The 14,617-nt window shown below is 52.4% G+C and overlaps 1 protein-coding gene across 1 annotated transcript in view; it reads left to right on the forward strand.

Moving 5' to 3' along the window:
• Positions 1-14,617, forward strand: part of LOC101163381 (immunoglobulin superfamily DCC subclass member 3) — an 18,861-nt gene continuing 4,244 nt past the window's right edge. The window contains exons 1-13 of the mRNA XM_023963987.2: positions 1-198; positions 4,395-4,700; positions 4,771-4,915; positions 4,986-5,116; positions 5,201-5,338; positions 5,423-5,581; positions 7,311-7,476; positions 7,547-7,797; positions 8,083-8,247; positions 8,363-8,551; positions 8,997-9,101; positions 9,174-9,297; positions 9,397-9,505. Coding sequence (XP_023819755.1) covers positions 150-198; positions 4,395-4,700; positions 4,771-4,915; positions 4,986-5,116; positions 5,201-5,338; positions 5,423-5,581; positions 7,311-7,476; positions 7,547-7,797; positions 8,083-8,247; positions 8,363-8,551; positions 8,997-9,101; positions 9,174-9,297; positions 9,397-9,505 — 2,037 coding nt within the window. The 5' untranslated portion in view covers positions 1-149. The remainder of the gene's footprint in view (positions 199-4,394; positions 4,701-4,770; positions 4,916-4,985; positions 5,117-5,200; positions 5,339-5,422; positions 5,582-7,310; positions 7,477-7,546; positions 7,798-8,082; positions 8,248-8,362; positions 8,552-8,996; positions 9,102-9,173; positions 9,298-9,396; positions 9,506-14,617) is intronic.

Genomic DNA, 14,617 nt, shown 5'->3' on the forward strand with positions numbered 1-14,617 from the left:
AGTTTGGGGGGACGTCAGTGTGACAAAGATCTGAGTTCCTGCAGCTTGGAGGAAGAGGAGGCAAGGAGGAGGCTGAAGAGTGGAGGTGTGGGTTCCTGGAGAAGCTGCTGACCTTCATCTCCAATGGTTCGGGTCCAAAGAGGACCAACATGAAGACGACAGGAAGCTGGATGATTCTGCTGAGTCTCTGCTGCTCAGGTACGTTTCAGAACCAGCCTGTAGCAGAACCACAGGTTCTGGTGGCGTTTGGGGGCTTCATGTGATTCACTTCCATTCTTTGTTTCTACGTTTTTTCATTTCTCATTCATGGTTGGTTGTTTGTTGGTCTTGGACCTGCAGGGTTGTTGTCTAGATTAGAAGGTAGAAGACGGAGACTCCTCCAAAAACCAGACCCAGTCTGGTTCCAGATTTGATTCAATGAGTTTTTGCTGAAGCGGCTCCTGTAAGCCACTGCTGAGGGCAAAGAGGTCCAGAGAGCAGCGGGCCGGGTTCAGCACCGTGAAGACCACGGTTCTTGCTCTGTGGACCTCCATAGGAGTAGTTGTCAGGGCCAGACTGGGACATCTGTCCCTGGGGGGTGGGAGCAGAGAGGGGGCATGGTGTGAGGGGGGCAGTCTGGTTTGGGGGTGCAGATTGGACCTGCATGGTTCAGTCAGTGTGAAGTTCATGGTCAAATGTGAGCGTGCGACGTCACACGCCCCCCAGTGGGGGGGGGGGGGGTGATGTAGAGGTCAGGTCGGGGGGCAGCTCAGAGGACCCAGATGGGAGGCGACTGCAACCCTTATCCTGCTTTCAGAAGCCTGGTTCTCAGGAGGGGGGGTCATGCTGTCTGTACCCCCCAGGAGCAGGTCTGGGTTTTTGTAGGACTTCATTAGAACTGAGCTAGACTGGATTTGTATCTGCTGCAACTTGGACTCCTTATTCAGACCAGAACCTTGGAACCAGTCCTTAGGTTCAGAGATCAGACCCCCCCCCCCCCATGTCCTGCCTCTAATCTAATCAGCCAAACCATCAGGATTTGGACCCAAAATGGTTCCGTTGTCAGACTTTAAGACAGCAGCTGATGGAGACAGTCTCCAGTTCTGCAGAACCATCATCTTTGGATGTATGACCCAGTTCTAGAACCACAGCCTCACCAGTTCTGAGGTCTGGAAGAACTTTAGTGGTCTGGACATGTTCTGGGTTTGGGTCATGTTCCTGTGGTGGGGGTTCTGCAGTTCTGTTCCAACAAAGTCCAGAAGGGTTCAGAACTCGGAGCAGATGAGACAGACGGGTAAGTCTGGTTCTGTTAAACCTGGACTTTGAGTCTGGGGAGGTGTCAGCACAGTTTTGGTTCTGGGCTGTGTGTGTGTGTGTGTGTTGTGTCTGGATCTCTTTTTGTTGTCTTTGTTGTTGCCATCACTCGGGTCACGTTCACGGTCCCTCCTCCCACAGCATCTTCTGAAAGAGCAGCTGGGACAGAGTGGGGGGGGCAGGGGGTGACTGATTGATGGGGATTTGGAATGGGGGGGGGGGGGGGGGGGGTGAAGGGTTTGGGAAAGTCACCCGATGAGTTCAAGTTGAAAAGGGGGCAGATTATGCGTTTGTGTTCATGTGGATGGGGTGGGGGGATGGGCAGCAGGGGGCCATAAGAGCCGATCATCAATAGAATCTGAGCAGAACCTGCAGTCCATTGGAGTCCAGTGCTGGGGGGTGGGGGTGACCCAAAGATCCAGTGGGTCAGAACCAAACACAGCCAGTTCCAGGTTCAGCTCTGGACCCAGTGCTTATCTAGGCCAGAACATGCAGAATTCAGGAACCGTTGAGGAGATGTGAACGGTTCCACTTAGTATTTCTACAGAACCGGGTGGGCTAAGCAACTGAGACCAGTGGTTACTAGTCTACCAGGTCATCACGCCATCTACCAGGTCAAGATGAGCATGGAGAAGACAGAGATCGTAAACAGGAGTTCCGGTTCTGTTCCTGTTCTTCTACAAATGTCAGATGAGGTCATTAGGTCAAACTTTTGGACCAACAGAATATTTGAAAACAAAAGTGAAGAGCAGCTTAAATCCAGAGGAACGTGGTCTGAGAAGAATCTGAACATCTCTGTAAAGAGTCGGGTTGGAACCGGAAGGAGAAGCTGAAGATCCACAGAAAGTTCTGGAGGTCCAAAGAGACTTCAAGAAGTTCTGGTTCAGCAATCACTGAAGATGTGCTTCCTGAAACCGTCTGGAGGTTGTCCTGAATTTCCTCTCTGATGGAACTTCTTTTATTTCTGAAGAAGATCATGAAGTTCTGGATCTACAGGAACCATCAGAACCAGGACTCTCAGTCCACAGAACCAACGAGAAACCTGAGCTTCTTCTAGTTTGCTTCAATTCATGAAGAGGTTCTGGCAGGTTCTTCCTTATGATCCGGCTCTCTGTCTTTTGAATTCAATTCAATTTTCTTTATTTCCAACAGAAATGAAAACAAAGAGAAGAGATTGAAATAGACAGATGAGACACGAGCTTAAAGGCTTTAAGACCAACTGTGTGTGACTCCGCCCCTTTTTTACACCTGATGATCTGTGTTTCAGTTTTGTTCATGTTATACATTCACATTACATTCTGCACAGCACCTTTGCAGAAGTGACATTTATGGATCATTTCCGGTCTTGTTCAGGTCCATCAGTGAGATGTTTAGGTTTTTTGAATTCATGTAAAGGTTTGGTTTGTTTTAAACCTTCATCCAGTCTGTTCCATAAATCCACTCATTCATCATTTTCTTTTTGTAGTGCGAATGCTCTGCTTTCTGAAGTTCAGCTGATTTCTTAAGTTGTACGTCTCTGTCCTTCAACATTTGTTGGAAGTTCATAGGTAATAAGTTATTTCTGTCTTTATGCATGAGAGCTGTTTTCAGTTTCACTAGATCCCATAATTTCAATGAGCTTTTAAAAATGGTCTATTTGTTTGTGTCCCATAATCCACTCCATGAACTATTCCAACAGCTTTTTTTATAAGATATTTATCCCTTGTGCTATCTTAGATGACCCCCCCCTTGCATTGAGGTGTTCTTCCTACCATGACAAAGGTGGATAAAGGTGGAAAGATTTCATGTAATCCATGGACACCAGTGAAGATCACAAATCATTGAAGAAAAAAGGTTCAGAGCTCTGTCTAGTGGGTCTAGATGACCCACCTCCCAATGTTAAAGTGCCTAGGATAGACCAAGGGTTACAGACTGTAGGTTTGTTTTATAAGTATTTCCCCAAACTTCTCCACTGTACTGTAACTATGGTAGTATTCTGGATGAATATGTTAGTAGACGTGCTTTGTGAGAGTATGATGCGTTTTTCCCAACACTGCTATGCTTTTAGCAATTTTGTCGTCCAGAATTACTCCAAGGAACTTTATTATAGTTACTCTTTCCAGAACAGGATTATCAATGGCTACTTTTATTTCTACATCTGCAGGAATGTGGCGATTTAAGAAAATCATGAATTTAGTTTTGTTAACAAAAAACCACTGAGTGAGTGAGAGTTTACTTTTGTCAAACCATTGTTTTAGTTGATCTAAATCTGTATTTTCTGTTTTTACAGTTTCCCTGAGATTCTCCCCTGTACAGACTGTACTTGTGTCATCAGGATATAAATGTTAATGTAACATTAATGTAAAGGATGAACAGTGTGGGACCTAATATTGACCCTTGTGGAACTCCACAGCTTAGATTTAGCAGGGATGATTGACAGTCCTCCAGTTGGACAAACTGCTGCCTGTTATTAATGAAACGGTTTAATCATTGTGATGCTGGTCCTCGTATTCCAGATCTTTCCAGTTTGTTTACTAAAATGTTACGGTCAAATGTGTCAAAAGCCTTTTCAGATCCATGAACACTCCTACTGTGAACTCTTTATTGTCAGTGACATTTATAATTTTGTCGTATGTTGTGTAATCGTCATGGATGTTGATCTGTTTTTTTCTGAAACCATATTGATCGTTGAACATTAGTTTCTGTTTCTCTGCAGAATTTCCAGCCTTGTGAGGAAAACTTTGAGTATTTTTGAGACTGGTCAGAGTACAGACACTGGTCTGTAATAGTAGATGTTTGTGTAATGGGATTACTTTGGCTAGTTTCATTTTTTGAGGAAAAGTTCCTGTTTGAAAGGATAGATTGCAGATGTCGGTCAGCGGTCGACATTGGGATCAATGACCTTTTTATCACCATCATATTAATTATTTAACCGTCTGTAGATGTTTTGTTTTTGAATTCTTTGGTAGAATTTCTTTTGTTTCCACGGCTTTCAAATAGATCGAGTTTGAATTTCTCTTAATGCAGTGTTTCTATTTCTGATTTATTAGTACCCCCCCCCCCCCCGTGTTTTCTGTCTTTCTTTATTCGTGGGACTGACGCCGAACCTTTCCTTCTCTCAGGTGTTTTTGCAGCTTCTGAATTGGCTTTCCTGATGGAGCCTGATGACATCATTGCAGTCAGGGACCGCCCCCTCACGTTAAACTGCCAGGTTGAAGGGGAAGGTCCCATCACCATCACCTGGAGACGTAACGGTGTTCCCGTGGCAGCGGGCGTCAGGACGGCCATACTCGCCAACGGCACGCTGCTCATAAGAAACTTCTCCAAACGGCGTGAGAGCAACGAGACGGACGCGGGGGAGTACGAGTGCGCCGCTCAGAACCGCTACGGCATGCTGATTAGCCGCAAGGCCCACGTGAGGCTGGCCTGTGAGTTCCCCCCACCTATCATACCTGTGCACAAACGCATATCGTCACTAACCACCCCCACCCCCCACAGCCCTGCCCAGGTTCCTGTCCCACCCACAGTCCTTGCTGGTGGATGAAGGGGGTGTGGCCCGACTTAGCTGCCAAGTGAGAGGGGTCCCAGAAGCCAACATCACCTGGCAGAAAGACCAACGCCCCCTGAGCACTAACGACCCCCGGTGAGTGCAATAAAGATGGGGGGGTCAGCACTAAGGCTGGAGCAGGGGGCTTAGGTCTCTGTGTGTGCAGGTACACTTTGCTGCCCAACGGCGTGCTGCAGATCACCGGCGTTCAGCGTTCGGACAGCGGCTTCTTCAGATGTGTCGCCTCTAATATCGCCAACATACGATTCAGCCACGAAGCCCAGCTGTCTGTCACCGGTAAGACCACACCAGGGTCCCAGAAATCCCAGTTTAGCTCCTCCCCTCACTTGCCTCTTCACTGACGAGGGTCTTTGGGTGCAGCTGCAGGATCCAGAACCTACAAGGAACCCGTCATCCTGTCCGGTCCTCAGAACCTCACCATCAACATCCATCAGACTGCCATCCTGGAGTGCATTGCTACAGGAAACCCCCGCCCCATCGTGTCCTGGAGCCGCCTCGGTAACCAGACCCAGACCCGACAAGGGCTACGCTCTGACCCGACTCTCAGAACTGATCACTTCCTGCCTGTGCTGGTGTCCTCAGATGGTCGGTCCATTGGGGTGGAAGGGGTCCAGGTTCTGGGAACGGGGAACCTGATGATCTCCGATGCCACCTTGCAGCATTCTGGAGTTTACGTCTGTTCTGCCAACCGACCCGGCAGCCGGTCCAGAAGAACTGCACAGGGACGGCTCGTGGTCCAAGGTATGTGTCAGCAGCCCACACCGCCTGAACCCGAACCAGAGACCCAGTCTGTGGACCTCTCTGCAGCAGACGGGGTTGTGGTTCATCTGTCCTGGTGTCTCTTTAAAAGCGGGTCATCCTGTCCCAGAACCTGTGTTTCCATGTCTCACATTTATAGCTCTGCTACACCCAGAGGCCGCTGTAGGCTGGTCCCCCCCCGTTAGAGTAGGTGCTTCACCTGTTTGCTCAGATGGAAAATATTCCAAATGTTCTTTAGTTTAACATTTCAAACGTCAGCAGCAAAAGAACTGAGGAGAAAGAAAATGCAGGAACCTTGAGGAACAGCGGAAAACCTTAAGGGAGGTTTGGTTTCGTCCACCGATCCTTCGTCCCTCATCCGTCTCTTCTAACTATCCGACCTACTCGTCTGTTTCTTCCATCTCTGGAGTTTTTTTAAGGGCCTCGCCCTGCTGCCACTCAGCTCGAGGTCGGGGAGGCGGGGTCAGAGGTCACTTGGCTCATTGTGTGCGTATGTGCTTCATTAGAATGTGGATTAGCATGAGAACAGAGCCACTTTACAAAGGGGACTTTTTCCCGTCTGCCTGCTCCTCACCACCTCCTTTCCCACGTCTGGATGCCCCCCCAGCTGAGATCCATCTAGTCAGTACTGTTCTGAGAAAACCGATCCAGATTCTGCAGGTTTCACCCTGAAAACTCTCAGCAGCAGTTCGGCAGACACAATATCTGCGCAGACGTCTGTGCAGAGAAGAAGCTCGTCTATCTTCATCTTCATCATGGGGGCGGGGCTTCTGGTGTGTGGTGCAGTCTATGCTCTGCTCTCATGCTGGAGGGTTCAGTCTACCCATAAATCAATTTCTTTTGTCTGTTAATGACCCCCCCAAAAGGCAGACTCACAAACATACAAATAAAGACCCCCTTTGACCTTTGACCCCTGCCCCATCTTTGCATTTAGGCTGTAGGAGGAGGGAGGGGCATCCTGCGGTTATAAGAGGTAATGGAGGCATGTGTCTGTGTTCTTATGGCGACAAGGCTGCAAAGTCGAGACAGCACCTGTCCGTCAGACGGGCTGGGGTTAAAGGTCAGATACAAAGAAGTTCAAGTTCAATGTGAATTTCTCACGATGATGAAGGTCTGCAGCAGCAGAACCAGAGGAACCACCAGGTTCAGAAAAGGTTCTGTCTCAGAGAACCCGCCTCCTGCTTTCGCTGGTTTCACTGCTCAACAACATGAAATCAGTCTTTAGCAGAGGTCATAGGTCAAAGCAGAAGAGAACCTGTCTGCTCTTTCAGCAGAAATGTTTTGATGTTGAGTCGGAACATCTGGACCCACCAGAACTGAGTCAAGAGTGGGACTGTGAGCCCAAAGGCTCCTGGCTGCAGTTCAGAACGTGTCTGTGGAAAGAAGGCCACATTTCAAACTTGGTTGAAACCAGACGCCAGACCTCGTCTGAACCACAGCAGGTGGCGAGATGGGAGGAGCTTAGTAAAAGAGCTCTCCTCACCTGACTGAATCAAGCAGCTGATCAAAGGTCCAATCTCCCCTCCCCCACACAGACGCTCCAATCAAACCATCAGTTAATCAGACGTGCTGTGGTCCGGTGATTCAACAGTTTGGTCTAGATTGTCGTGTCCCTGAATCCACAGTGCCCCCCGGTGGCCTGGAGTGCCCCCTGTGGGTCAGACTATGTTGTCAAACAGAGCAGCAGGCTCATGATCTGCTTGTGTTCCAGCTCCTCCAGAGTTTATTCAGTGGCCTCAGTCTGTCTCCAGACCAACAGGGGGCAGTGCAGTCTTCAGCTGCACAGCCACCGGCGTCCCTGAGCCACATCTCATCTGGCTGAAGAACGGCAAACTGCTGAATCCCGGTGGAAACGTCAAGCTCACCAACGGGAACACGTGAGAGTTTTGGCAGAGTCCGTCAGACCGAAAGATTCTTCCCAGACTGAAACTCTGTCGTTCCTTCCAGGACCCTCGCCATCACTCGCATCACCCCCGAAGACGAGGCCATTTACCAGTGCATTGCTGAGAACACTGCCGGTACCAACCAGGCCAGTGCCCGGTTGGCCATCAGCCAGGGCCCAGAACTGTCTGCCCCCCCAACGGGCCTTCAGGCCACACCCCTGACATCCAGCGGCCTCCAGCTGAGCTGGGACCAGCCAGAGGAACGGGTCGGCCAGCAGATTATCGGATACGTCCTGCACATCCGACGACTGGGAGGTGAGAAACAGCCACCAGACACAGACACCTTCTAAGCCCATCAGAAGGTTGACCAAACAGTCTTCCTCAAGTTCTGGGGTGTTTGTGGTAGGGTCACTGGATCTCAGATTCAGGATTTGTACAGAGACCTGGACCTGCCTGGAAACAGGTGTGAGGTTGCTGAACATCAGGACCACCTTACCTATGTGTTCATTTGCGTCCTGGGGACTACTTGGTTTTTGGTGGAGTCTCAACCAAAAGTTGACCTGTTTCTCACTCATGTTCTACTTCCTGTCACATAACCAGAACCAGACAGTGCAGAGCTACAGGAGGCAGTGAGTAAAACCACCTTCACTCACGACTTAAACAATCTGGATGCTGCCACCACCTACTCCATCTACCTGAAAGCCTACACTGCTCTGGGGAGCAGCCAGCAGTCCAGCACTGTCACGGCCACGACACTGGGGGGCGGTAGGTCTCTGCACACAGGAAGTCTTCTTCACTGCTTTGTTTCACAGCTGTTCCTGATGTTCTCCATGTTTGTACTAGTTTCACGAGGTAAACACATCTTTCTGTTCCACTTCAGTTCCAGATCCTCTGAGTTTCTTCACAAAAGTCCTCAACCAGACTGCTATACAGGTGTACTGGGAACTGCCCAGTAAACCTGGAAAACTGGAAGGCCTTAAACTGACCTACCATGGGGTCTCCAACCCAGACATTAAGGGGCAAGAGATTGTCCCTGCACACATCAACACCCACATCGTCTCACACCTGGGTGAGTTCACGTGCTTTTCCTGGTTCCATGTCCGTGTCTACGTGTTGGCTTTGAATGGTGTCGTCATGACCTGCAGGTTCACAGGTGGTACCTGCTCCACCGCCAACAAAACCTCCTAATTTGTCTTCATGACTAAAACTGAAATAAAAATCTTTTGTTTCGCAGAATCTGCATATAAAAAATCATTTTAGATGTGAGGAAGGGAGGAGCATGAACGAAGGTCTACCACAGACGGTTTAAGGTCTACCACAGTAGAACAAAGGTCTACTGCAGCATCGTGGACTTTACCAAAACTAAACGTTCATATGTTGGGTTTTTTGCACCTGAGCTGTTTCTCTTTCTCACGTTTAGGCTTCTTTGGATTCAGAGTTTACAGCAAACCGGCAAACTGGTTGCATGAACGCAGCATAGTCACCATAGCAATTACTGATTCTTCCTTCCACAGAGCCTGAAGGTCTATACAAAGTTCAACTGGTTGCGTTCAATGGAAACGGCGACAGCCGATCTACCAGCCGTCTGGTGTCCCTGTCTGAGGCAGGAGCAACAGAAGGTACAGATGGTTTGTTCTGCTGGTACTTTGACATCTTCAACCACTTCAACCTAACGGCTGCTCTCCCCTCAGCTGCTGCCACCTGTAACTGTGACCAGTCAAATAACTCCACCTCTGCCTTGCTGGTTGGTGTCCACAGCGGTCTTGCCTGCATCCTCTGCTTCCTGCTCTTCATCATGCTGGGCTACAGGCGGAGGTGAGAGCCTCACCTTTATCTTTTCAGGTCTTTTTTTGTTTTTTTATTCTTCCTCCATTATATCCTTACCTCATTCTTCCACTCGTTCTTTCCTGTCAGCTTTTTCTGCAGCAAAACACGGAAGCCCCCACCCTCCGAAAATGGCACTAGAGCCCATAAAGGTCAAACCCCAGAGAGTATGGAACTAAGACAACACAACCAGACATCTGTAAGACATCTGTTAGACCTCCACCAGACCTTCACCAGATCTACATCATATGTTTATAAGGCCATCATCAGACCTCCATCAGACCTCCATCAGACCTCCATCAGACCCCCATCAGACCTCCATCAGACCTCCATCAGACCCCCATCAGACCCCCATCAGACCTCATCAGACCCCCATCAGACCTCCCATCAGACCTCCCTCAGACCCCCATCAGACCTCCCTCAGACCTCCCACAGATCTCCATCAGACCACCATCAGACCTCCATCAGACCCCCATCAGACCCCCATCAGACCCCCATCAGACCTCCATCAGACCTCCCACAGATCTCCATCAGACCACCATCAGACCTCCATCAGACCCCCATCAGACCCCATCAGACCCCCATCAGACCTCCATCATATGTTTATAAGGCCATCATCAGACCCCATCAGACCCCATTGGACCTCCCATCAGACCTCCATCAGACCCCCATCAGACCCCCCTCAGACCTCATCAGACCCCCATCAGACCCCAATTAGACCTCCCTCAGACCCCCATCAGACCTCCCTCAGACCTCCCTCAGACCTCCCATCAGACCCCCATCAGACCTCCCTCAGACCTCCAATCAGACCCCCATCAGACCCCCATCAGACCCCCATCAGACCTCCCTCAGACCTCCATCAGACCTCCATCATATGTTTATAAGGCCATCATCAGACCCCATCAGACCCCATTGGACCTCCCATCAGACCTCCATCAGACCCCCATCAGACCCCCCTCAGACCTCATCAGACCCCCATCAGACCCCAATTAGACCTCCCTCAGACCCCCATCAGACCTCCCTCAGACCTCCCTCAGACCTCCCATCAGACCCCCATCAGACCTCCCTCAGACCTCCAATCAGACCCCCATCAGACCCCCATCAGACCTCCATCAGACCTCCCATCAGACCTCCATCAGACCCCCATCAGACCCCCCTCAGACCTCATCAGACCCCCATCAGACCTCCCTCAAACCCCATCAGACCTCCCACAGACCTCCCACAGACCTCCCTCAGACCCCTTACAGACCTCCCATCAGACCCCCATCAGACCCCCATCAGACCTCCCTCAGACCTCCATCAGACCTCCCACATACCTCCCTCAGACCTCCTACAGACCTCCCATCAGACCTCCATCAGACCCCCATCAGACCCCCATCAGACCTCCCATCAGACCCCATCAGACCCCCATCAGACCTCCCTCAGACCTCCCTCAGACCTTATCAGACCCCCATCAGACCCCCATCAGACCCCCATCAGATCCCATCAGACCCCATCAGACCTCCATCAGACCCCATCAGATCCCCACCAGACCCCCATCAGACCCCCATCAGACCCCCATCAGACCTCCATCAGACCTCCATCAGACCCCCATCAGACCCCATCAGATCCCATCAGACCACATCAGACCCCCGTCAGACCTCCATCAGATCCCCACCAGACCTCCACCAGACCCCCATCAGACCTCCACCAGACCCCCATCAGACCTCCATCAGACCTCATCAGACCCCCATCAGACCCCCATCAGACGTCCCTCAGACCTCCATCAGACCTCCATCAGATCCCCATCAGACCCCATCAGACCTCCATCAGACCCCATCAGACCCCATCGGACCCCCCTCAGACCTCCATCAGACCTCCATCAGACCCCATTAGACCTCCATCAGACCTCCATCAGATCCCCACAAGACCTCCATCAGACCCCCATCAGACCCCCATCAGACCTCCATCAGACCTCCATCAGACCTCCATCAGACCCCCATCGGACCCCATCAGATCCCATCAGACCACATCAGACCCCCGTCAGACCTCCATCAGATCCCCACCAGACCTCCACCAGACCCCCATCAGACCTCCATCAGACCTCATCAGACCCCCATCAGACCCCCATCAGACGTCCCTCAGACCTCCATCAGACCTCCATCAGATCCCCATCAGACCCCATCAGACCTCCCATCAGACCCCATCAGACCCCCATCAGACCTCCCTCAGACCTCCCTCAGACCTTATCAGACCCCCATCAGACCCCCATCAGACCCCCATCAGATCCCATCAGACCCCATCAGACCTCCATCAGACCCCATCAGATCCCCACCAGACCTCCATCAGACCCCATCAGACCCCATCAGACCCCCATCAGACCCCCATCAGACCCCCATCAGACCTCCATCAGACCTCCATCAGACCCCCATCAGACCCCATCAGATCCCATCAGACCACATCAGACCCCCGTCAGACCTCCATCAGATCCCCACCAGACCTCCACCAGACCCCCATCAGACCTCCATCAGACCTCCATCAGACCTCCATCAGACCTCCATCAGACCTCATCAGACCCCCATCAGACCCCCATCAGACCCCCATCAGACCCCATCAGACCTCCATCAGACCCCATCAGATCCCCACCAGACCTCCATCAGATCCCCACCAGACCTCCATCAGACCCCCATCAAACCTCCATCAGACCCCCATCAGACCCCATCAGATCCCATCAGACCACATCAGACCCCCATCAGACCTCCATCAGATTCCCATCAGACCTCCATCAGACCTCCCTCAGACCTCCATCAGACCTCCATCAGACCTCCATCAGATTCCCATCAGACCTCCATCAGACCTCATCAGACCCCCATCAGACCCCCATCAGACGTCCCTCAGACCTCCATCAGACCTCCATCAGATCCCCATCAGACCCCATCAGACCTCCATCAGACCGCATCAGACCCCATCGGACCCCCCTCAGACCTCCATCAGACCTCCATCAGACCCCATTAGACCTCCATCAGACCTCCATCAGATCCCCACAAGACCTCCATCAGACCCCCATCAGACCCCCATCAGACCTCCATCAGACCTCCCATCACACCACCATCAGACCCCCATCAGACCCCCATCAGACCTCCCTCAGACTCCCATCAGACCCCCATCAGATATCCATCAGACCTCCATCAGACCCTCATCAGACCCCCATCAGACGTCCCTCAGACCTCCATCAGACCTCCATCAGATCCCCCCCAGACCTCCATCAGACCCCATCAGACCCCCATCAGACGTCCCTCAGACCTCCCTCAGACCTCCATCAGACCTCATCAGACCCCCATCAGACCCCCATCAGACGTCCCTCAGACCTCCATCAGACCTCCATCAGATCCCCCCCAGACCTCCATCAGACCCCATCAGACCCCCATCAGACGTCCCTCAGACCTCCCTCAGACCTCCATCAGACCTCATCAGACCTCCATCAGACCCCCATCAGACCCCCATCAGACCCCATCAGACCCCCATCAGACGTCCCTCAGACCTCCCTCAGACCTCCATCAGACCTCATCAGACCCCCATCAGACCCCCATCAGACCCCCATCAGACCCCATCAGACCTCCATCAGACCCCATCAGATCCCCACCAGACCTCCATCAGATCCCCACCAGACCTCCATCAGACCCCCATCAAACCTCCATCAGACCCCCATCAGACCCCATCAGATCCCATCAGACCACATCAGACCCCCATCAGACCTCCATCAGATTCCCATCAGACCTCCATCAGACCTCCCTCAGACCTCCATCAGACCTCCATCAGATTCCCATCAGACCTCCATCAGATCCCCACCAGACCTCCATCAGACCTCCATCAGACCCCATCAGACCCCCATCAGACCTCCATCAGACCCCCATCAGACCTCCATCAGACCCCCATCAGACCCCCATCAGACCCCCATCAGACGTCCCTCAGACCTCCATCAGACTTCCATCAGACCTCCATCAGACCTCCATCAGACACCCATCAGACCCCCATCAGACCTCCATCAGACCCCCATCAGACCTCCATTAGACCCCCATCAGACCCCCATCAGACCTCCATCAGATCCCCTCCAGACCTCCCTCAGACCTCCCACAGACCTCCATCAGACCCCCATCAGACCTCATCAGACCCCCATCAGACCCCCCTCAGACCTCCCTCAGACCTCCCACAGACCTCCATCAGACCCCCATCAGACCCCCATCAGACCCCCATCAGACCTCCCTCAGACCTCCCTCAGACTCCCATCAGACCTCCATCACATCTCCCTCAGACTTCCCTCAGACCTCCCATCAGACCTCCATCAGACCTCCCTCAGACCTCCCATCAGACCCCCATCAGACCTCTATCAGACCTCCATCAGACCTCCATCAGACCTCCATCAGACCCCATCGGACCCCCCTCAGACCTCCATCAGACCTCCATCAGACCCCATCAGACCCCATCAGACCCCCATCAGACCTTCATCAGATCCCCATCAGACCTCCATCAGACCCCCATCAGACCCCCATCAGACCTCCATCAGACCCCCATCAGACCCCCATTAGACCCCATCAGACCTCCATCAGATCCCCATCAGACCCCATCAGACCCCCATCAGACCTTCATCAGATTCCCACCAGACCTCCATCAGACCTCCATCAGACCCCCATCAGACCCCATCAGACCCCCATCAGACCCCCATCAGACCCCCTTCAGACCCCATCAGACCCCCATCAGACCCCATCAGACTCCCATCAGACCTCCATCAGACCCCCATCAGACCCCATCAGACCCCCATCAGACCCCCATCAGACCCCCATCAGACCCCCATCAGACCCCATCAGATCCCCCCCAGACCTCCATCAGACCTCCATCAGATCCCCCCCAGACCTCCATCAGACCCCCATCAGACCCCCATCAGACCCCCATCAGACCCCCATCAGACCCCCATCAGACCCCCATCAGACCCCCGTCAGACCTCCCACATACCTCCCTCAGACCTCCCACAGACCTCCCATCAGACCTCCATCAGACCCCCATCAGACCCCCATCAGACCTCCCATCAGACCCCATCAGACCCCCATCAGACCTCCCTCAGACCTCCCTCAGACCTTATCAGACCCCCATCAGACCCCCATCAGACCCCCATCAGATCCCATCAGACCCCATCAGACCTCCATCAGACCCCATCAGATCCCCACCAGACCTCCATCAGACCCCATCAGACCCCATCAGACCCCCATCAGACCCCCATCAGACCCCCATCAGACCTCCATCAGACCTCCATCAGACCCCCATCAGACCCCATCAG

This window comes from Oryzias latipes, chromosome 16, assembly GCF_053564925.1.
Source record: "Oryzias latipes strain Hd-rR chromosome 16, Olatipes_Hd-rR_3.1".
Taxonomy (NCBI): Eukaryota; Metazoa; Chordata; class Actinopteri; order Beloniformes; family Adrianichthyidae; genus Oryzias; species Oryzias latipes.